The sequence below is a fragment of the Trichechus manatus genome, unplaced genomic scaffold (genome assembly GCF_000243295.1).
Source record: "Trichechus manatus latirostris isolate Lorelei unplaced genomic scaffold, TriManLat1.0 scaffold00052, whole genome shotgun sequence".
Lineage (NCBI taxonomy): Eukaryota > Metazoa > Chordata > Mammalia > Sirenia > Trichechidae > Trichechus > Trichechus manatus.
Window position 1 is genome coordinate 13,828,782 of NW_004443988.1, and position 25,424 is coordinate 13,854,205.

Consider the following 25,424-nt stretch of genomic DNA (forward strand, 5'->3'; position numbering starts at 1 on the left):
CTCAAAAGTACAAAGTACAATATTATTTTCCTCTAAAATTTCTTGCACAACAAGATAATATGCTATTTATTCTCAGGGCAACCAGGAGCCACAGGAAATCCAGGGGGAAAAGGAGAAAAGGGAGACCCTGGTGAACTGGGCTTGACCGGAAACGAGGGCCCATCAGGGCAGAAGGGTGAAAAGGGAGAGAAAGGGGATGTGTCCAACGATGTGCTCCTGGCAGGTAAGAGGTGAATTTTCTGGCTCCCTTTGAGACATATGGACCCAGAAACCTGCCTGGTTTTCAATACAAGAGCTGCTGGGTCTTTTCTGCTTGTTTGCCTTTTGTGGCCACCCAGTTGGCAGCCTGCTCTAGAGTTCTGTGCTTTCAAAAAAGAGGAAACTATTCGTGTTACTCCAGTAGGGGCAAGACCAAATCTGGGCTCCAAGAATAACTCATTTAGATAATTCAGGTCTAAAAGTCATGTTTGGATTGAATAGGATGAAGGAAGCTTCCTTTTTCCAGGTATCTATTTAAATCCAGCACAGTCTGAAACAGGACAAGTAAGCGACGTAAGGTACTTCAGAGGACAACTGGCAAAGAGTACATGCATTTTCTTCACAGTAGAGGTACAGCCATTCTCAGGCCCTTATCCTAAGCTTCTGACAGAAAATTAGGGGCAAAATTTGGTTTCTGATTTGCTTTTGTATGGTTTCCAACCCAGATTAAAAGCAAATATTCGGTGTCTGTGCAGGAAGTGGAAAGGGGCAGCAAGCACCACACAGAAATCACAGTGATGGAAAGAGTGGGGGACAGCTGAGTGTAGTGGGGGAGGAGAGGAGGCAGGAGAATTTTAAGTGTAGTGTAGTACTTAGCAGACAGTTTATGTGATAAAAATATCACTGTACTATTAATATATTCAACGAGCATTTATTAAATACAGAGAACAACTTTTATGAGTGAGGGACTGTGAAATATGAATATGAAAATGAGTGAGGTATGATTATCTGTCCTAAGGAAGCTAGGATGACAGATGTTTAGAATAATAACCTGCATGACTCAGCCACCCAATCACCCATCCATCCATTCAGCATTGACTGAGCATCTACAATGTGCCAGGCGCCATGTGAAGGCCAAAACATCAGGGAAAGATTAAATTCCATTTAGCGTGATTTGTTTCATAAACAGGGGAAGTTGCTATGTAAAATACCTAAAATTTAAATTGTGTTTTGACAGGATGGTATACACGAGTATACTTTGAAAATATAAGACCCTGTTGTGCTTCAGTTATATGGAAAATCTGCATCCAGAATACCGCATTCCCCTCTCTGCTGAACAAGCAAAGAGTGACAGTAAACCATTCAGAACAGCACCATCCCTGAGTATACCCCAATTCAAGAGACCAGACTAGAGCTGAGCATGCCACTGGGCAGAGTGGGGAGAAGGTGTGCAGGGTTGGATCATGTCTGCTTTGGCCTGCAGACCTCTGGCCCTTGTGTCCCCTACCTGCCCACTCTATAGACTAAAAGGGCTTACTTGCTCTGGGTGGAAAGAGGCAGCTTAGACCTGAGATCACTAGTCTCAGCTCAGGACAGGAGGGTAGAAACAAAGGACTGAACTGCCAGCCAAGTAGTATCTTTATGGAAGCTCCAGAACCAACAGGCCTGCAAAGGGCAGCACCGCCATTAGCCACCTGAAATTAGAGGAATGGCTGCCTGCTGGTGTGTAGGATTACAACTTAAAGCATTCACAGCAGTGACCTCATTGGAGTCTCCCAGGGCAGGCCAGGGCAGTGATTTTGAGACTTAATTTGGAAATGAGAAAACAGGCTCAGAAGGGTTAATCTCCCTGCCCAAGATCACAATGCTGATTAGAACCAGAACCTAAAGGAGCCCCTGATTTCTCATTAGGGATTTTCCTTCTACCACATAGAGCAGTGCTTCTCATACCTGGCTGCATAAAAATGCGGGTGTACAACCTCACACCCCTCAACATTCTGATTTAATTGGTCTGGAACGAGACCCAAGCGTTAGTATTTTATTAAAGCTCTTCAGGTGACTGTAATGTGTAGCCAGGGCTGACATCCACTGACACTGGCCAATGTCAAATGGGTGATCTCTGGAGTGCGACACACGTGAAGCTGAGTTTCAGCTGTTCAGGTTGTGACCTTGGGCAGACCACTTAACTTCTCTAAGACTCAGTGTACTGTGGGGTAATGATACTACCTCACAGAGTGGCTGGGGAGAATGATGGTGAGGAGGTCTAGAAAGTTCTCAGCACAGTTCCTGGCATGTAGTTGGTACTCAGCACCTACTATGGGTTTTTTTTCAACTCTGTGTAGACGAGTGCTAAAGTACAGTCACCTTTGGGAAGGCAGAAGCTCAGAGAGACTCGTAGAGCTGCTTATTACTCCTTTTCCCTGTGAAACCTAATCTCCGTTGATGGCTCTTTAATCAGTCAATCAATCTCTCTTTTCCAACCCAGGTGCAAAAGGTGACCAAGGCCCACCTGGCCCACCTGGACCCCAGGGCCCTCCAGGTCCTCGGGGACCACCTGGAAGCAGAAGACCCAAAGGCTCACGGCCGCCAAACATGTTTAACGGCCAGTGCACAGGTCACTAACCCCTGCCCAGGGAACTCTCCTTTTCCACTAATGATTCCAAACTCTTGGGCTGCACCAGGCTTTGTGACCAGATTTTTTTAAAACAGAAGGAAGATATTTTGCCCAAAGTGAGATTTCCCCTTGCAACATGTTCATGGGAGGCCAGAGGCATCTGCGCCAGAGATGAGGACTGGGGGCAGGTTGAGAATTGGACTCCCCACCCACTTTCTTATCCCTCCCCTTTCATTTATGTCCAGGCTATTCCTCTTTCTAGTCCAAATCCACCAGTCTCCAAGTCTCTACACAGTCTCTAAGGCTAAGCTGTTAAACTTCTTGCAACCATACACTTTTGGGAATGTGAAGGGCTTGACTGATACTCGGGAAAATTATGGGGGAGCTCCAATCTGTCACCTCCCCACAAGTAGTAACTATAATACTGCCATCACCACTGAAATCCCAGGGTTATGCAAATGGTCAGTGTACTCAGTTGCTAACCAGAAGGCTGGAGGTTCTAGTCCACCCAGAAGTGCCTCAGAAGAAAGACCTACTTCTGAAAAATCAGCCACTGAAAACCCTGTGGAGCATGGTTCTGCTCTGACACACATGCGGTCACCATGAGTCAGAATCAACTTGACGGCAACTAGTGGTACCATCACCACCACTATTTTTTGAGTGCTAATGAGCAGGCACAGTTTTAAGTGCTTATTTCATTTAATCCTCACAGTAATCCTATGAAGTAGGAATCATGATTGTCTCCAATTTAGAGAGAGAAAACTGAAGCCCAGAGGAGCTGAATAAGTTGCCCAAGGTCACTCAATTAGTAAGTGGCAGAGCTAGTTTCAAACCCAGGTCTGCCTGACTCTAAAGCCCTTGGTCTTAGAGCATTTTCCTTTCAGAGATGGTAATTCACTCTTTGAGACCTAAGCCTGCCAAGGATAAGGAATGCCTGACCTCTGGCAGGGCAAGAGGACTTGTTCCGTGGCCAGTGTGTAGCAGGGGTGGTGCTAGCAGGGGTGGTGCCAGGAGTAAAAGCTAATTAGAAATCAAAGGGCTGTACTCGCAGAAATGGAGTCCCCAGGTGGCACAAATGGTTAAGTGCTAGACTACTAACTGAAAGGTTGGAGGTTCGAACCCACCTAGGGGTGCCTCAGAAGACAGGCCTGGCGATCTGCTTCCAAAATGTCACAGCCTTGAAAACCCTATGCAGCAGTTTTACTCTGCACACTTGGGGTCGCCATGAGTCATAATCGATTTGATGGCAACTAACAATAACAACATTAATAGAAATACTCCTTGGGTGATGCTAGAACTTCTTCCCAGTAGAGGGGACCTAAGTTCCATTCACTTAGACCATGAAGTACAACCTGATGCCCTCACTTCACTGGCAAACAAAGAGGATCCCAGCTGGATTTCTCTCTCATAGATTTCTCTGCCATCTTCCTAAACATTCTTTAGTTCCGTTTGGTTCACTGTTCTTTCTGGAAGACATTTTGGGGTCATGCACTTAACTGTCAGAGTGGGTGAATCTGTGCTTTCAAAGATGTCACCCAGTCCCCAATAAATGGAGCCTGATTGTAATTCCGCCCCACAGTCAACACTGTTAGATTATGGAGATCTGATCCTTCCCTGGCATTCAGCACCTCCCCTCCATTAGCACCAGCTCCTTTGATCAGCTTCCCTTAGAGAAAGCTGAGCAGGGACACTCCCCTGAGAGAAAAAGTGACCTGAGCTTCTACAGAGTTCTAATTTGCCAAAGGCTCTGTCAGGCAGTGACAATCAGGCCTGCAGAAGCACTACACTTTGCTTAGCATATCCACGAAGAGGCTGGGTTGAAAAACTGCTTTAAATGAGAGGTTATTATCTTCCAGTCAGCCTACCAGAAATGGGTCCTCAGTCTCCAGGCTTCTGCATCTGAATTTGGCCCTCTCTTCTGCTTCGGTTCCTTTAAAATCGCCACCCCTCTCCTGTTCCCACAGCTGCAGAGGCAGGTTAGTACGACAGAAATTAATGAGAGCCTTTCTTCAGAATGCAACCCTGGTGGCACAGTGGTTAAGAGCTATGGCTGCTAACCGAAAGGTTGGCAGTTCAAATCCATCAGTCGCTCCTTGGAAACCCTATGGGGCAGTTCTACTCTGTCCTATAGGTTGCTATGAGTCGGAATCAACTCAACAGCAGTGGGTTTGGTTTGGGTTTTTTCTTCAGAATGAGAACAGGAGAGTTTCTATGTTCCTTTCTTGTGCAAAGCCCAAGGTCCTAATCGTAGAATCTGAGGAAACCGCAGATGAAACCTGGAGGCAGCAGGACGCATATGGGGGAGTCGTAACAAACCCGAGATTGATCTCATCAGGTGACAGGTCTTCAGAGAAACACAGGTTCATACAGCTAGAAAGAAGCTGAGAGATCATGTGGGGTTCAGCCCCCCTGATTTTATTGATGAACAAATCTCTTCAGATTATTCTGCGAGCTTCCACAGTGACAATACAGATGCTATCCTTTTTGTCTAATAATCACAAGGTGATTTGAACCCCTGAAAACTTGTCTAGGTGACTGGGGCCTATTCCCAGAAAGCCAGATTCTCCCCGGCCTGCCCCAGCCCAGTCTACTCCTTACATCTTCTCACTGATTGTGTCCTCTCCTCTTCCTGCCACCTCGAGGCACCTCTTCACCAAAGGTCTGAATGAAGCGCATTCATCGTGGAGAGCGTTGACAAGCCAAGGACGACAAGTTACAGCACAGGGAAAAAGGAGGCACGGCCTCAAACCCACCACAGATCAGGCAGTCCTCGAGGACTTGTGCCCCTCTAGGTCTTCAAGCAGAGACAGGCAGGAAAATGGTGGTGAGGAGACTCAGATGTCTCCAAGTCTATCCACCTCTAGGTTCCTTCTCCCTCTGAGGCTCTGTGATGCCTCTCTCAGCACCTCTCACAAAGCTCTGGTAGTCAGAGCCACCCCATTTCGCACCTCCCCATCAGCTTCTCTGCAAGTGAAAACGCTTTCAGAACAATGCCATCTGTAATAGTGATGCCACCTGCCGAGAGAGGCCAGAAAGGTATCAACAGACCTCTCTTTCCCCAGATTGCTGAGGGCTGGAACAGGCTGGTTCAGGCCACTTTTACCCTTTTACTGACATCGTCTTGGGATTGTATTATTCTAGAAACTGAGGTCACGGAAAGCTTCTTGGGAACACACAAGCGGGGGAAAATTGGAAGCAAATCACTTGGTGTTGCTTAAAAGCAAGCAACCAGGAAACCTAGTGGGCCGAGTGGGAGGGGTGCGAAGGGGCTGGAGTATGGAGTGGAGGGGGGGAAGCACCAGTTATAAAGTTACAAATATTTCACTGTGCCAACTGCATTTGCTCTCGTTATTACTGTCATTGTTTTAGGTGAGGCATGTGCTATACCAAATGATGATACCTTGGTTGGAAAAGCTGATGAGACTGTCAGTGAACACCATTTCCCACAAGCAGGTACAGAAACAAAGCACCCTGTTTTGAAATTCAGAGATCAGATGCCTTAAAGTCATAGTTGGCAGGCAAGTGACCTTCCTTTCTCCTCTTTTGGCAGAATCTGTGATCACTTCCATTGGAAATTCAACGCAAGTACTTAAAGTTAAGGAGACATTTGGGACCTGGATAAGAGAGTCTGCTAACAAGAGTGATGAACGGATTTGGGTGATTAAACATTTTTCAGGTATTGCCACTTGATAGGTCACTCATATCTGTGTTATATTTTTCATCTGTTGCCTATCTTCAGGCTTATTCTATTTCTGTGGGTCTAAAATCCCTATTAAATCTAATTGGTTTAATAGAATTATTCTTTATTTTAGAAAGCATAAGTGAATGGACATCATACTTTTCTTGGTTGAATACTCTGGTATGCCTGCAGTTCAGATCACAGGGACATGAGCAGGCACCCCTAGTGCAGCTTTTCCAGTTTCAGGCAAAATATCCAGATGTAAACAAATAGCATTTTGACTGCAGATCTTACAAATCTCAAAGCCAAAATGTGGAAGAAATGCCAGAGACAAGTTGTTTTGTGTCCTGTCCATTGAAGGCTGGCCCACTCTCAGGAGAGTACTTTTGGCCATCCGTCTCAGAGCTGGATGGAGACCTCAGGGAAGGAAGGTGAAGTGCCATTTTGCAGTCACACTGCTACCCCAAAGGGATGTGGTCCAGACTCACTGAAGGTAGCAGCAGTGGCCTCATTCCAGAAGGGGCCTGGCAATACTTACTGGACAGAGATTAGACTCATTGACAATAGCTGAGATGTGCGTCTTCATTTTACCAAGGTTAATTCTGATCAGCTGGTAGTAACTGCTCAGATTACTGGCTGAGAAGGATTTTGAGGCTCAAAGGGAAAGAGTATACAGTACTGTGAATTAACAGTGGCTGCTGTGGAGTGCAGGAGGAGGCAGGAGGTGACTGCGCAAGTGCCAAGTATTTGCTATCCCTGTGTAGGCCTATGTCATTCTGGCAGAAAACAAATATAGAGTGAGGTGGGGAGGGGATGATGCATAGTTCTCTTGAGAGGAGCAAAGCAAATGTTATTTGAACAACATTTCAGGAATCCATAGACGAGAACTGGACTTTGAGTTTGGGAGTCAGACCCTTCACACTGGATAAGGGCCCGCAGAGGATATCTCACTCTCAACTGCCCCCCTTTTACGTTCCTCCCCCGACTCATTCCCAGGCTGTGAGTGCTGGGCAGCAGGTAACAACAGCCTTTTCCTGGCTTCCCTCCTACAGGCATCTTGGTGAAGGAATTCAAAGACTGGCCCTCACTTTTGAATAACAGTTACATGTCCATCCAACTCCCACATTACTTCCAAGGCTGTGGGCATGCTGTTTACAACAACTCTCTCTACTACCACAAAGCAGGCTACAACACCATAGTGAGGTGAGTCACTCAGACCCTGCAGAGCCCTGTGGGCCACTCGGAGGTAGGGACTGTGTTTGCATCATCTTTATATCCCCAGGGCCTGGCACACAGCTAGAGGTCAACAGGGTTTGCTGACCAAATGAATCCCAAGACAAGGTGAGTAAGCCCCATCTCCCAGCCCTGCCATGGGTCTGCATGTATTGCTGGTGGTGGACACCGAGAGTAAGGTTAGAGCAGGGAGAAGGAGACTTGGCGTGGTAAGAGGCTGCACCATTCTCATCCTCTGAGAAAGGAAGCTGCCAGAACCCACAACTTCCTGTGGCAGGAAAGCATTGCTCCCTGAGATCAGTTTTGTTCTGAAACACTTTGGGTGTGAAGAATTTCACGCCACAGCTGGCGCCATTGAAGACTAGAGATTGCAACCCAACGTCAGGCATCTCTGCCTTCAGAGTGCTCTGTTGTCCTGATGGCGCCCCCGCCAGGCCACCACTCCTCCTCGCTCTGCCTTCCCAAGGGGAAGGGATGGGATCACCTGGGTAGACTGTGCCCAGGGCAGCAGTCGAGCCTGTCTGGCTCCCCACAAAAATTGCTGAAGTTTTGTTTTTGTGGCTCAAGAAATCAAGCTCTGGGCCTTACAGGAAGAAGCAGTTCATCATGGACAAATCAAAAGTGCTTGCATATGTGTGTGGGGGGTGGCAGGGATAGTCCAGGGAGCAATGAATTGAGAGTCAGAACTGACTTCTGGTTTCAACTCTTCAACCTACTCACTCTATGGCCTTGGACAATGGCCATCACCTCCTGAGACTTCCATGTCCTCAACTAAATAAAGAGGTGGCTAGAGCTTCTGAGTCCCTCCAGCTCTCTCTGAAATCGTAATTCCAATATTATGGAAGCCACATCAGGGACAGATTACCCAGTAAGCAAGGTACACATGGGCTCACTTGTGTTTACTTGCTAGTCTGTAGTGCACACTTTCACCCAATTGTGCACTACAGATTAGTAAGTAAATACAAGTGAGCCCATGTGTACCTTGCTTACCGGTTAAGCCACCCCGGCCAGGGTCCTGGTCAGTCAGAACAAGAGATGGTGACCTTGTTTGGGAGGATTGGGTCCCTTATCTCTTCTTCATCCTCCCTCTGCCCTTGGTGAGGTCCACCCTAACTACTTCTTTGGCATTTGATTGCTTAGGTTAGGATGGGGATGAGTGTCCTAGTGTAATGTGCAATTAGATCAGCTATGGTAGACACAGTGTCAGCTGTGGCTGCAAGCATCCCCTCCTTTGCCTCTCATCCCTCTCTACCCAACTCCCCCATCATCCCTACATCTTTCCCACCACCTCATTTGGGCAGTCTTGTGCTAGTAGAAAAGGACAACTGATCCACCTCCTGTACTAATTCAGAAGCCATCATTCCTATGACATGCTCCTTCCTGTGACTTTTCTTCTCATTTAGTCCTGTGATGGCCTGCTGCTGTGTTATATAAGGCCATTACTGCATGGGGGTGGAGGGGTAACTGGGAAGAGCTGGGGGTGAATGAGCCCCAGAAACAGGACTAACTGTTCAAGAAAGGGTGTCTTCCAGTGAAGCTAAATTTGTGTGACACACTGGTTAGAAAACCTGTACCGAGCCCTGCTGCGTGCCAGGCCACAGGCTGGGAGCTGAGGGAGAGCAGACCTGGATTAGACCCTATTCCTGCTGTGAAGGATAAGCTTCATCAAGGACAGCAGCTGGGTGCCAGTACCAGACCAAGGCCAATGGCAATGCTTAATTCCAGGCATTAAGAGAGGAATTCCTGTGAGCTGAGACAGGCAGGCAGGGCCTCCCCAAGCCCTCAGTCTTCTCTAGTTTCTTTTCAAACTTACTCCAAGGTTTCTGAATTGGTTTCAGGTTTGCTATTCTCAAATGCACAGCCACAGAGCCACACATTTCCCATTTCTTCTGCTGCTGAATGCTGCCCTCTGGTGTCTCTCTTTTCTCTCACCTGTTGCCGAGTCAATTCTGACTCATAGCAACCCTGTAGAATGGAGTAGAACTGCCCCATAGTTTTAAAGGAGCGGCTGGTGGATTTGAACTGCCTACCTTTTGGTTAACAACTGAGCTCTTAACCACTGCACCACCAGGGCTCCTCTTTTCTCTTAGTCTAACCAAAACAAAAAACCAAACCCATTGCCATTTTTTTCTTACCTGCTGTTGAGTCGATTCCAACTCATAGCAACCCTATAGGACAGAGTATAACTGCCCCATAGGGTTTCCAAGGAGCGCCTGGTGGATTCAAACTGCCGACCTTTTGGTTAGCAGTCTAGCTCTTAAGCACTGTGCCACCAAGGTGGCCCTGAATTTTCATTCCTGGGTACCTCTTGAGTCATAATTTGGAGTCTGCCAAATCAGACAGCCTCCAGGCTCTAAGGAGCATGAGATTTCATGCTGTAGTTTAATTTATGCAGCCACTTACCTGACAAGAAAATTTAACTTCACAGCCCTGACTTTGCTGCCTCGGCTACACCTCTTCTCAGCTGGTGACTTTTTTCTTAATTTAGAATGCTGTGAAAATTTTTTTTCTTTAAATTTCAGCATGGAGTAAAGGGGGAAAAAAAACAAACTTGAATTAGAAAGCTTAAGTTCAAACTCTGGTTCTGCCACTTATGTTCATGAGCCAGTCACTTTCCTTTTTCATTTGTAAAATGAAAGGGTTGAATTAGATGATTTTTTTAAGGCCACTTGCAGCTCTAAGAATCTTTGAGAAGGGATTTCAGTAGAGGTCACTAGTCATCTGTGGATTAGTGAGGTAATTCTCCCAGAGTCGTATGGCTAACAGTGGGGACGCTTAGATGTGAATTCATTCTGACTCCAGAGTGTTCTCTTTAACACAACTATTAACTATTACCTGTTTCTTCTGTTCTGTTCTTAACTATTTAACACAAGCTAGTTACTGTTCCTTATATCCTTTCTGCTCAAAGTGTTACTGACCAACCAGCAGAACAGGCATTACCTGGAAGCTTGTTGGAAATGCAGAATCCCAGGCCCCACCCCAGCCTTACTAAATCAGAATCTGCATTTTAACAAGATCCGAAGGTGATTTATCTACACATTGACGTTTGAGAAGGATAGCTCTATACAAACCCATCTGCCCATGACAACCATTCTTGTGCAGTTTGAACAGCTGTTTTCTTTCCAAAAGGTCGGCAGTTCAAATCCTCCAGGCACTCCTTGGGAAACCTATGGGGCAGTTCTACTCTGTCCCATACAGTCACTGTGAGTAGGAATTGACTTGACAGCAACGGATTTGGGTTTTGGTCTTGGTTTTCTTTCGGCAGTCAGTTGTCTTTTAAAGGAATAGATAGGAAGCAGAAGCTTACTTACCCACGCATCGACCATTTCCAGTGTTCTACTTTCTTTGTGTAAACCCAATTTTCCATCTGGTTTCTTTCCCTTCGGCTTGAAGAAGTTTCTTTAACATTTCTTGTAGTGCAGGTCTGTTAGTAACATTTTCCAGCTTTTATTTATCTGAAAATGTTTTTATTTCACCTTCATTTCTAAAGAATATTTTTGCTGGATATAGAATTCTAGGTTGACAGGTTTTTCCCTTCAACAGTTTAAGATGTTGTTTCATTATCTTCTGGCTTCTGCTGCTTCTGAGGGAAAGTCAGTCACTATTCTTATCATTGTTCCCCTATATGTAATCTGGTTTTTTTTTAATTGTCTCTGGCTGCTTTTAAGATTTTCTCCTTATTTTTGGTTTTCTCTGTGTTTATCCTGCTTGAAGTTTGCTAAGCTTCTCATATCTGTGGTTACTTTTTTTGAAAATCAAATTTGGGAAATTTGGAGCCACTATGTGTTTAAATATTTTTTTTTTAATGTTCCAATCTCTCCTTTCTTTCTGGGACTCAAAATATATTAGGCTGCTTCATACTGTATCCAAGTCACAGTTTCTGTTGCCCATCTTCAAGATTTCTGACACTTCTTTTGTAGTTTCCAATATACTGTTAAACATGTCCAGTTAATTTTTAAAATTTCACATAGTACACTTTTCAGTTCAAGAATTTATATTTGGTTCTTTTTTATAGTTTGCACTTCTTTGATGATATTGGGTCCATTCCTTCCTTTAAATCACTTAATATATTTGTAATTGTTTTAAAATCCTTATTTGACAATTCCAGTATGTGTCATCTCTGGATATGTTTGTACTGAATATTTTATCTTCTGCAGATGCAGGTCATTTTCCTGCTTCTTCACATATCTAATAATTTTGTATTGTGAGCTAGACTTTGTGATGCAACACATTTGATAGTTTGGATTTTGTTGTCGTCCTTTAAAGAGGAAGTCTTTTTGGCCTTTGTTAGGGCACGTCTAGAGTAACCTACTCCTAAGGTATAGCCTACGTGGGGTCTCAACTGAATGCTAAGGCTATTCAGTGAGGTCACTCTACTCTGGCTGGTCAGAACTCCAGCATCTCTGAGCACTGTGCACCCTTTGGGCTCTCTGTTCAGCTCTCAGTTCCCCAGTAGTTTATCCATCAGGCATGTCAGAGTCTCGCTGCACATATGCAGCTTAGTGTTTAGCCAAATACATACAGGGACCCTTTACAGATATGTGGAGCTCCTCCATGCAGCCACTTTTTCTCCAATCCTCTGCCCACGTATTTTAGCCACCTCGGTAGCTCCAAATTGCAGTCTCTGTTTCTGTTGTCTGGTGAAACTGCTGTTCTGTGTTGGGGCTCCAATTTCCAGTGCTGAGGTTTGGAAAGTGTCCCAGGCAGAAAATCAGAGGGATTTTGGAGCTTACTTCCCATGATTCCCTTCTCCCATGGATCACAGCCCTGCACTGTTGTTCAATGCTGGAAAACAGTTCATACATTTTTGTCTAGTCTTATAGTTATTTCTGGCAGTCCACTACCCATTACTAGATCACAGCCAGAACAGCTCTATTTTCTGAAGGGACTCATACACTAAAACTAAGGCCGTATCTCTAGAGGCAGACAGAGGAATCGGCTTGCTTGGAATGGCTTGCTGGCCATACTAAATTCACCACAATTGTTTTTCTGCCTTTGAGCCTTTGCTCAAAATGGTGCCAAGTTTGCAGACTCAAACATGTTTTCTCAGAAATTCAATCCTATCCTGTTAATGACAGTTGAATAGTCTCAGCAAGTTTTCTCATATGAAAAGACTCAACCAAGAATATTGTTTCAGGCATCTGCAAGATCCCCCCCATCTAGCAAATACTTTTTTTTTAAATAAAAAGTTCATTGGAAAGATTCAGAGTTCTTTTTACATGGTCTGTCTATGCCACTAGTTGTGTATGTGGTATCTTACCAAGTTAAATGCAAGAGTCTAACAAACCATTTTTGTCCACAGAAATAGTGACTCATATCTACTTTTTAAAATATTTTTCAGATTTGAATTTGGCAGAGAAACATCTGAAACTCTGAAGATTGAAAATGCTTTGTATTTTGATAGAAAATACCTCTTTACAAATTCCAAGACTTACTTCAACTTAGCTGTAGATGAAAAGGGCCTTTGGATTATCTATGCTTCAAGTGTGGATGGCTCGAGCATCCTTGTAGCGAAACTGGATGAAAGGACATTCTCTGTGGTGCAACATGTCAACACCACGTACCCCAAATCCAAGGCCGGCAATGCCTTCATTGCCCAAGGGATCCTCTATGTCACAGACACCAAAGATATGAGTATAACATTTGCCTTTGATTTGTTAGGAGGGAAACAGATCAATGCAAACTTCAATTTACGAACTTCCCAGTCTGTTCTTGCCATGTTATCATACAATATGAGAGACCAGCATTTATATTCTTGGGAGGATGGCCATTTAATGCTTTACCCTGTGAAGTTTTTGCGAGGTACTTTAAACCAATGATGTGACACCGTTCCCAATGATAAATTTCAGATGTTCTCTGGGACCATTTCTATCCCAGCAGAAAACTGTCTTTAAGGTTAGCCAGGTACTTAGAATATAATCTTATGACGTGAGTGTTTATATGGACAGTGGACCCCTTTAAATTCAGATTCCTTAGTGGAAATGAGCAATGGATTGAAAGTCAGCATGGCTGAAGTTTGGTAATTCCTCCACAAACCAGCGGAGCAAGTCACTTCTCCCTCTTTGGGCCTGTTTCCCCATTGGTCATATGAAAGGGCTGGCTGAGATGACTGCTAAGATTTCCTCTACCTGTAGGAAATTCTGTGATTCTTGGCTGTTACTGCTCTCACAACTTCTATGCATCTGTTTTGTATGTTTGTTTTTTAACCACATGCAAGTTTACCCTTAAGTTGATAAGCCTAGTTGCTTAAGCAATGAATTCCTTAGTATTGACTTAATATTGGTTCCTTGGGAAATTGCATTGAGCCTTTAAGGCTGCTAAGATACCATATTGTCCACAATTTACTTTTCTCTGCACCTGCCACCACAGCACCTGAATGTCCATTATCCTCAGCTCCTGATCACAGTTCCAAGATTAGCAAAAGCCAGGAACAGCTGCCTGCTCAGGTTTCTTGATGAAACAGAATCAGGTCCTTCCAGGTTCTTATGAATTTCTGATCATGTTGATTTTCGGCTGTAGATCATAAGCATTGAATCCCCCATGTCACAGTGGCTGTTTCTACCACAGCTATGGATTAGAGTACTAAATAATGTATGAGTGAACTTTAACCTGGCTAGAACCATGGGATACACTTTGCATCTTTAAGAGAGGCACTATTTGTGGTTACTATCTACAACGGGGCTCTGCCAACTATGGCCCTTGGGCCAAAGCCAACTCACCTCCCGTTTTTAATACAGAAAGTGTTACTGGAACACAGCCACATGTATTTATGCACTGTAGTAGTCTATGACTGTTTTTGTACTACAAGGGCAGAGCTGAGTAGTTGTAACAGAGGGCCTGAAGTATTCACTTTTTGGCCCTTTTCAGAAAATGTTTGCCAACCCTTGATCTGGAATATAAAGTGAGCCTGATTCTTGGAAGGGCTTATTTACCAGAGCCTGTTTTGGGGGGTTGTTTTTTTTCATTCTGTATTTTTTTTTTTTTTTAATTGTACTTCAGGTGAAGGCTTACAGAACAAATAGTTTCTCATGAAACAGTGGTACACATATTGTTTTATGACATTGGTTAACAATTAGGGGGTTGTTTTTTGTGGGGGTTTTTTCAGACTAAAAAGTATCATTTTATATGGTTTGAGTTTTTGGTAGAGGAAGGATGAGAATAGCATAAAATTAAGTGTCCCTCAACAAAAGCAGTTAATGAGTTTTTCTTTTCCTAATAGTTTTAAAGGTGTGATGTCCCTTTGGATACCAAGAGTGACTTCAGTTTAACTTGATCTTTGTATGTTCTTACCTATGTAGATATTCTGCCAATTCAGTTCCTCGAACATCCTTCACCCCAGCAGTGAGACCCAGACAGGGCCACCAAGAGTAGAGAAGAAGCTGGAAAAAATCACTGGGACCCTGCAGCCAGGAAGGGGACCTAGGGAAAATGTTACGTAAAGATTTTTTTCAGACAGTTTGCTCTCACTGGATACATGTGTGTTGGGGGACAGCTTCTGGAAACTTCTTCACTGGGCCTAGATCCATTCTCAGTGCTCCTGAGTCTTCATTTTATATCTGATTAATAGAAACATTTTGAAACTTAGGGGATGTACAGATTTAAATATTCAAATCTCCCTATTCCCTGAAAATACCCACGCAGCTGTTAGTGGAAAAACCAGTCAAATAACTTAGTTTGTTGTAGTGTTCTCAAAATAATGGAGATTTTTTTTTTTTTTTTTAATTATATTGGTTGTGTCATGTTATCACAGCTTTTAAAAAAACTTTTTGGATTCATGTTTTAAAACAAAGTAAAGTAGAGTTCCATGTTCAAAATCAATGTGTCTTTTAAAGTATTTAAATATATATGTTGTTGTTTCTGGACACAGGAGACCTGGATATAAATATAATTACATAGTAATATTAGTATTATTAGTAGTAATAGATACAATACTAATTGTATATATGGTAGTAACCAAAAGAGGTTATTAAATTAGCATAATTCCTTTTAGTGGGACATTTATTTTTTGCTATGATAGACTAATATGAGTGGAGTCCCTAGGTACCACAAACAGTTAAGCACTCCCCTGCTGGCTGAAAGGCTGGCTGTTTGAACTCACCCAGAGGTACCTCGGAACACAGGCCTGGTGATCTGCTTTTGAAAGGTCACAGCCTTGAAAACCCTATGAAGTGCAGTTTTACTCTGCACACGAGTCAAAATCGACTTGATGACAACTAACAACAACAGTAATGTAAGAGTAACTGAGCCAGACCAAGGTTTAATGGCAGTGGGTAATTTTATGTCTGGTTGAAAGTTTGTATTTAGAGAAACGAATTAAGATTGTATTCATTTTTTCCTGAAAACTACTTGATTTAAAAAAAAAAAAAAATGAGTCCTGTGCTCACTGCTAAAATAAAACACAATCTAATGCTTTTAGGTCAAAATATCATTTTAGCAGTTTACACGCTCCCTTAGAAACCAAAGTTGCTTTCAAGGACTTTCCAAATATCTGCACTTCTGATAATGTCAGAATCAAACCAGATAATTCTCTAATTCTTCCTTCAAGTAGATACCTTCCCACTGGAAAGTAAACAAAACTATCCCTCCCACCCACAAAGCTAGCCCAGACCCTATTTCAAAGCATTTTCTTTCAACTGATAAAGTCCTACTGAAGCCAGGCAGGTGGTTGTCTCCCTGTATCGCTGGGCACAGGTGTGATGGCAGGAAAAGCTCTGGGAGGAAGGTGTTTACATGCATGAGGAGTTCCACTCTTAGGCACCTTCAGTCTTGGCGCTTCCCGGGTTACAAGGTGAAAAAGCCAAATGAGACACAGGATTCTTTAAGAGTGGATGTCATTTTCCAAAAGCACAGAATACATCTGGCCATGACTACCCGATGTCAAGCCATCTGAAGACTGCATGAGGCTTTTCAGTCCTCATACCGATGCAATGACCTTGTGCTATATCACTAAAAGGCAGAAGTTTCCAATCTCTAACTACAGATTCTGAACAAAAAAATGAATAATGCTGAATGTTTTTTGGTTTTAATTTATTTACTTTTAATCCAGTCAAATAAAATAATCACTGCTGAGCACAATCACATGTAGAAACAAGTGTATTGATTTTACCTTTTGTTAACTTACATGTAATGTTTAAAAGAAAAAATAGTAAACTTCAAACAATATTGTAGAATTATATCGGTTGCTTCTCTGTGGAAACTCACAATTTTGCTAGATCCTTCTGAATACTAAAAAATCACTGATATGGACTATGTTTTTTCTATAGAAGAAGATGAAAACAGAACTAGTAACTAGAACTGGGTATACATACAAATAAATGCAATAAATACTTGCTCATTTATCAGCATAGGCAAGTCAACTGAAAAGGACATAATGTTTTGGGCTAAAAAGAACAAAATTTTAAAATTGGATTTGTGTAAATTTGGCAAGTCTCTTAATCGCTCTGTTTCATCTGAAGCTATGAATAATACTACTACTGACCTCCCTTGATTCTTCTTGAGAACCAGAGGAGTAATGTATATGAAATCCGCTGAAAATTATAAGATTCTTAACAAATTATAAGTGTTACTTTTAAACTCATCCCTACAGTGGATCAGGTTGACTCAGTTGTTCTTAGGACCTTATCTGGGGCTGGAGAAATGGTCAGAACATGGTATCAACAGTTTCTACCTGCTAGTCTAATCTGTCAGGTAGGCAACACTGTCACACAACCAGAAAAAGGCCCTTTAGTTTATACAAAGAATTTATAATAAAATTTCCCCCAAATAATGGAAAACAACAATAACAACAAAAATAACAACAAAGAACATGCTGCTTTGACCTATAGGACTTCTTTGCAACCTTCCCTAGAAAGTGTTTCTGTTACCAGGCAGCCTAAGCATGCACTGCGGATGACTTTTGCAATTAAAACACTACAAAGCAAAAAGAGAAAAAAAAAAAAAAAGTCTAAGAAGAAAATAGTCTTGCCCCTTTAATTGGATGGTTACTTGCATGTGATTTTAAGATATCCAGTCCTATAGCCATTCACTGTAAAATTTAAAATCAGAAGGAAATTAATCTGTCTCACCACTTTTCTCTCAAAGCAATGTGTTATGATCAACCTGAAAAACCAAGTTCACAAGTGGTTAAGCTATTTCTAAAACCTGACTTTTGTGTCTAACAATCTGGCACTGTACACAATCATAGGACCATAAAAGGTGGGGCCTTTTATAATTATCATTATTTTATAATTATTAGATGATACCCAATCCAACTCTCTCATTTTAAAGTCAAGGAAAAGTGAGGGCAGCGTCACAGAGTAAATGCCAGTCATTCCTGAATTTGCTGTCCTATTCACTCTGTCATTTCCAAAGAAAGGATCTGGTCCTTGTAATTGGAAGTGAAAATAATACACTTTGAACATTTTTTTAAGAAGACATTCCTGTTTAAAAAGCTGTATCTAGCCTAGTCAGGGATAGAGAACACTCCCCAACAAAAAAGTTCTCAATGCTTAGTGATGCAGTTATCACATTCTGGTGGTAGATACACATCCGGAAGTCCAACACCACTTGTTACTCTAAAAGCTACCACCACCCCTGGACAGCCCTTCTTGGGCCTAAATTTTCGAGACATCAAAGTAGCTACCATTTGGTGCTTACTATGGTCTCTTCCAGACAATTTGCATGCATCATTTCACTTAATCATAGAAGCTCAGGTGAAAGGGCCCTTAAATATCATTATTCTCTGTACTCAATGTTTAACTTCTCTAGACAATATGACAGACACTATGATGCACTACTCAAATCCCCCCTTTTTGACCCTGGTGCTGAGAGTGCTGTCAGCAGACAACAATAGTCAGCTGTCAGCCCCCCTGGGAACTGCTCCAGCTGAAGAGAGCCACTTCACCCAAGAGTCTCCTCATCCAATGAATGATCAACACAGGAGCGTAAAGGCCTGGATATCCCAGCCCAGTGTGGAACTATTCTAAAGGGCCATTCTAGTGTCAGAGCCCCCCCACGGTTCAGCCAAGTCTGTCACTGAGCCCACATCACACCCTTCTTGCTCCCCTCCCCTCCCTTTCACAGGTGTTGATCCCAAGGCCCTCCTTGATGGCATCTTGTATTTGAATTTCAGATTACAAAAACTAACTTCTTTAGTACAAGCATATCCCAAATAGTGCATTGGATATACTTACACTAAAAAATAACTTGGAGTCCTGTATTCATATTTGCTAAATCTGGCCACTCTAACAAGGAGAGACTGCAGAAAGAACCCACTGACATGGGGTTTTGGAGCTGGACCACTAGCTGCCCTGCTGGCAATAAGGACCCCATCGCTGGTCGCAGGTGGAGCACCAGTAAGCCCCAGGACAATGAGTTGGTACAACTGTGAACACTTTCATTGGTGATAAACTGAAACGGCACATCAGTGAAAAGGACTGCATTAGCTGGTGCTATGGATTAGATGTTTAAGAGTTATGGGAGCAATGGTGACTAAAAGAATAATGAAATCAGGTGGCCACTGCTAAGTTTGACTGACACTCTGGAAAAAGACAGTGAAAGGCTGAGGTGATAAACTGCCAACTGAACGCTAAGTGGGAAAGCCGACAGCCTCCTTAGCAGCATGTACAAGACTCTCACCTCCTGCAGTGGAAGGGCAGACAAAGCTGAGTGCCAGACCCGACTTCAGATCAGAGTTGGTCCAAAGAAGGTTAAGCTCCCAACCAAAAAAGATCTATACCAAAACCAGGGTATGAAAGGGAAAGACTGGAATCCTGACACACAGGATGGGGATACCTGGGTTTATGCTCCCAAAATCCTTGAACCTCCAGATTCACTTGAACCCGCTGAACCTACAGAAGTGACCCTCTCCTTCTTGTTAATTGCTAGCAATCTCCCCTTAGAGACAATGCAGAGGCCTCTTCCCCAGAAAACAATGTGTGTTTAGGAGATGCCCAACTCCTCTCCTGGCTGCTAGGTCTATCATCCAGTGAACCTGGGAGAGCCAGAGCTTGATGGGGCTGCCTCGTTTTTCCAGGTCTCTTTTGCCTTTGACTGGGTGCAGTCTTATCACTTTTCTACTTTCTGTCGCTATTAGTGGAAAATACTTGAGTTTTCCTTCTCTGATAGGTTTCTGCCTTACACAGGTTCTGGCTTTCCCAGGTTTTATGGCACAAGAAAGGTAAAGTCACAACATAACCCAGCTGTGGACATGCTGGGCCAGCTAAGGAAGAGAAGTGACCACACCCAAAAGAGTTGCAATCATCTGGCAAATATGTACCAGCAGGAGCCAGGAAAACATGCATGGAATAGATTATGAAGGTGCTTGATCAAGAGGGCCAATACATGAGGTTGAATATAAGGGAAAGTGTATCACTTGGGAGTGCTCTCCTGGGATACAGGCTTTAACACCCTGGCAATGACCCCAGGAAATAGCACAAATTTGCTTCTAGTATGGTTCCAAATACATGAAAAAAAGCAAAAGTCTATGCTAAACAAGGCTGAAAATGACTTTGAGGTTGAGAATTACTGTGACAGATGGTAGAAAGGATTACAAGGCTCAGATAAGTAGGCATGCTACTTGAGGTCAGAAAACCCATCAGATGATCAAGTTTACTAAAGCCATAAGGAATGCACTGGCCAGAAGAATACCAGCATCACTAAGACGTTCACTGGTGGCCCTCTACAGGCCGGACTTATGGCAGAAAAGGCCACTTGGGAACTAGACTCACTGAGAGTAACGGGGATGATAAAAAAACCAAACCAAACCTACTGCTGCAGAGTCAATTCTGACTCGTAGTGACCCTATAAGATAAGGCAGAACTGCCCACAGCATTTCCAAGGCTGTAATCTTTCTCCACATCTTTCTCCCATGGAGCGGCTGGTGGGTTTGAACTGCCCACCTTTTACTTAGCAGACAGGTGCTTAACCACCACACCACCCGGCTTCTGATGATTAAATGCTGCCACCTGGACTTTTATTGTTTCCAGGGGATACAAAAAACAGTAAACTCCAGGTGGCAGCATTTAACCATCAGAAGGCAGGTCCACGGTATTTTTCATGAGTGGCAAAGGTGGATGGGCAGCAAGGGGGACCTGACCCACAGAGTTACGGAGATGACTAACAGAATGTGGCATTCCGAGGGGTCAAACGGATGGGCAATCAATAAGAGCACTACTTCATTTGTACCATTAAAAGAAATCAAGTGTAGATGATAAGGTAGATGAGGGCTGCTGTTTACTGTAAAGTCAATTTTGACCCAAACAAACCCTATATGACAGAGTAGAACTGCCTCATAGGGTTTCCTAGACTGTAATCTTTACGGGAGCAGATTGCCAGGTCTTTTCTCCAATCGAGCCGCTGGTGGATCCAAACCGCCAACCTTTCAGTTAGAAGCCGAGTGCTTTAACCACTGTGCTAGCAGAGCTACTTAGCTGAGGGTAGTCACGCCAAAAAAAAGTTACAATCCCCTGCCCAGCTTCCTGACTTGAGCCAACTTTCAGATCCAACACCCACTGACTGAAGAAGAGGCTGGGTATGCAGAAGAAAGAACTCTGCCACACCAAGGGAAGTGTACACAGTATTTATTGCCCCAGTCCTTCCACCCAAGTAACTGCGTCGGGGAAAGTGGAATACCAAACATTTCAAGGACTTTGGGATACAAAGTCCAGGTTGACACTGATAACACCACTTTCAAAGAAAGAAAGATCTAAAATCAACAATCTAAGCTTTCACCTTAGGAAACTGGAGAAAAAAAGAACAATATAAACCTAAAGCAAACAATATAAAATAAATGATAAAAATTAAAGCGGAAATCAGTGAAGTTGAAAACAGGAAACCATTAGAGAAAATCAATGAAACCGAAAGCTGATTCTTTGAAAGATCAATAAAATTGATAAACCTCTAGCCAGGAAACCAAGAAGAAAAAAAAGAGAGAAGAGACAAATTATTAGTATCAGAAATGAAAGAGAAGCCATCACAACTGATCCGATGGCATTAAAAGGTATTTTCAATCACCTCATATACACATGAAAGCTGGACAATGCATAAGGAAGACCAAAGAATTGATGCCTTTGAATTATGGTGTTGGCGAAGAATACTGAATACACTATGGACTGCCAGAAGAAATGAGCAAATCTGTCTTGGAAAAAGTACAGCCAGAATGCTCCTTAGAAGTGGGGATGGCAAGACTTCGTCTCAGGTACTTTGGACATGTTATTAGGAGGGATCAATCCCTGGAGAAGGACATCATGCTTGGTAAAGCAGAGGGTCAGTGAAAAAGAGGAAGACCCTCAACAGGATGGACACCCACAGATGGCTGCACCACTGGGCTCAAACATAGCAACAATTGTGAGGATGGCGCAGGACCAGGCAATATTTTGTTCTGTTGTACACAGGGTCGCTATGAGTCAGAACAGACTCAACAGCACCTAACAACAACAACAAAGAAATGCTGTGAAAAAATCCATGCCCATAAATTTGAAAAACCACTGAAATTAAATGGACCAATTCCTTGAAAGACGAAACATACCAAAATTCACACAAAGAGAAATAGATAATCAGAATAGGTCTATATTAAAGAAACTGAATCAGTAATTAATAACCTTCCAAAGAAGAAATGATACCAATTCTCTACAATCTCTGAGAAAATAGAAACAGAGGGAATGTGTCCTAACTCATTCTATGAAGCCAGCATTAAGACCAAAACCAGATAAAGACATTATTACAAGAAAGGAAAACTACACATCAGTATCTTTCATGAACATAGATACAAAAGTCCTCAATAAAATAATAGCAAATTGACCCAGCAATGTATAAAAAGAAGTATACAACAAGACCAAGTGGGATTTATTCCAAGTATGCAAAGCTGATCCAACATTTAAAAGTCTATTAATGTAATCCATCACATCAACAGATTACAGAAGAAAAATCATGAACATATCAATAGGTGCAGAAAAAGCATTTGACAAAATCCAATACCCATTCATCATAAAAACTCTCAGCAAAGTAGGTGTAGAGGGGAACTTCCTCAACTTGATAAAGAACATCTACATGCATGTGTGACAACTAACATACTTAATGGTGAGAAACTAGATGCTTTCCCTCTAAAATCAGGAATAGAGCAAGGATGGCCTCTCTCACCACCCCTATTCAAAATCGTACTGGAAGTTCTAGTTAAAGAAATAAAACAAGAAAGAGAAATAAAAGGTATACAGATTGGGATGGAAGAAATATAACTGTCTTGTTCACAAATGACCTCACCGTCTGTGTAGAAAATCCCAAAGAATCAACAAAACAACTTCCGGAATAAATAATTACTGCAGGGTACAAGGTTAATATGCAAAAGTCAATTGCTGTTCTATATATACTAAAAAATAAAACAAACCCATCGCCATCGAGTCGATTCCAACTCATAGCAACCCTATAGGACAGGGTAGAACTGCCCATAGTGTTTCCAAGGAGCGCCTGGTGGATGTGAACTGCCAACCTTTTGGTTAGCAGCCATAACACTTAACCACTACACCACCAGGGTTTCCCTATATATACTAGCAATCAACAATTGGAATTTGAAACACCACCATTTACATTAGCACCCAAAAATGAAATACTCAGAAATAAATCCAACAAAATATGAACAGGATCTATATGAGGAAAACTACAAAAGTCTGATGCAAGAAGTCAAAGGTCTGAATAAATTGAGAGATACTCCATGTTCATGGATAGGAAGACTCAATATAAATGGGTATCAGTTCTTCATGAATGTGAATTCTTTCCAACTTGAACTATACAGTCAACACAATCTCAATCAAAATCCCAGCAAGTTATTCTGTGGCTATCAACAAATTGATTCTAACGTTTCTATGCAAGGGCAAAAGACCCAGAACAGCCAATACAATATGAAATAGAAGAACTAAGTCAGACAACTGGCAGTACTCAACTTGAAGACTTACTATGAAGCTACAATAATCAAGATAGTATGGCATTGTCAAAACAATATACCAGTAGATCAACGGAACAGAAGAGAGTGCCCAGAAATAGACCTACACAAATAATCTTTGACAAAAGAAGCCCTGGTGGCACAACGGTTAAGCGATCGGCTGCTAACTGATAGGTCAGCAAGTCAGCAATTCGAACCCACCAGTCCGCGAGAGAAAAGACCTGGCGATCTGCTCCCATAAAGATTTCAGCCTAGAAAACCCTATGGGGCAGTTCTATTATGTCATATAGGGTCACTATGAGTCCAAATTGACTCAACAGCACACAACAATCCTTGACAAAGGAGCAAAGGCAATTCAGTGGAGAAAGGATAAGCTTTTCAACAAACGGTGCTGAAACTGGATATTCACATGCAAAAAAATGAATCTTGACACACCTTTACCAAAAATTAACACAAAATGGATTAAAGGCCTAAATGTGAAAGATGTTCAACATCATATGCCATTAGGAAACTGCAAATTAAAACAATGATGAGATACCCTTACATACCTAGTAGAATCGCTAAAATCCAAAATACTGATGATACCAAATGCTGGTGAGGAGGGGGAACAATAGGAACTCTCATTTCTTTCTGGTGGGAAAACAAAATAGGACAGCCACTTTAAAAGACAGTTTGCAGTTTCTCACAAACCTAAACACAGTCTTACCATACGGTCCAGCAATCATGCTCCTAGGTATTTAACCAACTGAGTTGAAAAGTTATGCCCACAGAAAACCTGCACATGAATGTTTACATCAGCTTTATTCAAAATTGCCAAAATCTGGAAACAACCAAGATGTCCTTCAAGAGGTGAATAAACAAACTGTGGTAAATCCATATAAAAGAATATTATTCAGTGATAAAAAATAAATGAGTCATCAAGCCACAAAAAGATATGGAGAAGCTTTAAATGCATATTTCTAAGTGAAAGAAGACAGTCTGAAAAGGCTACATACTGTATGATTCCAACTCTACGACATTCTAGAAAAGGGAAAACTATGGAGACAGTAAAAAGCTCAGTGGTTACCTGCAGTTTGGAGGCAGAGAGGAGGGGCTTTTTAGGGTCGTGAAACTGTTCTGTATGATGCTGTAATGGTGGACACATGACATTACACATTTGTCTAGACCTACAGAACCGTACAACTGTAAGAGTGAACCTTAACAGAAACTATGGACTTCATTTAATAATAATGTAATGATGATATATCAATATTGTTTCATTAACTGTAACAAATGCACCATACTAATGCAAGATGTTAACAATAGGGAGACTGGGGAGGGGAGAAAATGGGAATGCTCTGTATTACTGGCTCAACTGTTTGTACACCTGAAACTGTTATGAGAATAGTCAATTAAAAACACACAGAAACACACACTAAGTAGTGTGACACATGGGAGATTACTGCAGAGCAAGAGCAGCTACCGTGAAGACAGTCCTTGTGTTTCAGTTTCAAAATTTTATTATCTTGTAGATTCTTACTGAATCAGTGTTATTTTAGTATAATACATACAGATAGAATGCAACATATGCAGGGTACTGCATACTAAACTGTGGTAAACGTATATGTTTGCAATTTTTGTCAAATCTGTGTACTTGTATATTCAGACATCCTCCCTCTTTCTCCTTCCCTCCCCACTCCACATAAGCACTATTCCCAGCTTAGCTCCTGCACCATGTCAGCACCAAAAACAGCACTTCATTCAATAAACTTTAAATCTGTCAGGGGAAGACACAGTAAGGTTAGTGCTTACCCACCTAAATCTCAACACTGAGTGCCTTCTCTGTCTTGTTCACTGTTGTATCCCCTTTTCCTAAAATAGCTTCTGGTATATAGAATATGCAGTAAATATTTGTGGATGAAGAAACTAATAGCTTTAAAAAATTCTCAGTTAAACAGTTTATCAAATTGGAAATGATCTCATCCATTAAAAATTGTATCAAAGAATACCAGGCCAATCTATTTAAA

General features: G+C 42.3%; 1 protein-coding gene across 2 annotated transcripts in view; it reads left to right on the forward strand.

The window, feature by feature from the left end:
• The window catches only part of GLDN (gliomedin), a 90,875-nt gene extending 76,587 nt beyond the window's left edge, over positions 1 to 14,288 (forward strand). For both annotated transcript variants that reach the window (XM_004377662.2, XM_023732476.1), the window contains 6 exons: positions 77 to 223; positions 2,465 to 2,593; positions 5,963 to 6,046; positions 6,144 to 6,269; positions 7,325 to 7,475; positions 12,847 to 14,288. In XM_004377662.2, coding sequence (XP_004377719.1) covers positions 77 to 223; positions 2,465 to 2,593; positions 5,963 to 6,046; positions 6,144 to 6,269; positions 7,325 to 7,475; positions 12,847 to 13,324 — 1,115 coding nt within the window. In that variant the 3' untranslated portion in view covers positions 13,325 to 14,288. The remainder of the gene's footprint in view (positions 1 to 76; positions 224 to 2,464; positions 2,594 to 5,962; positions 6,047 to 6,143; positions 6,270 to 7,324; positions 7,476 to 12,846) is intronic.
• The last annotated feature ends 11,136 nt before the right edge of the window (positions 14,289 to 25,424 follow it).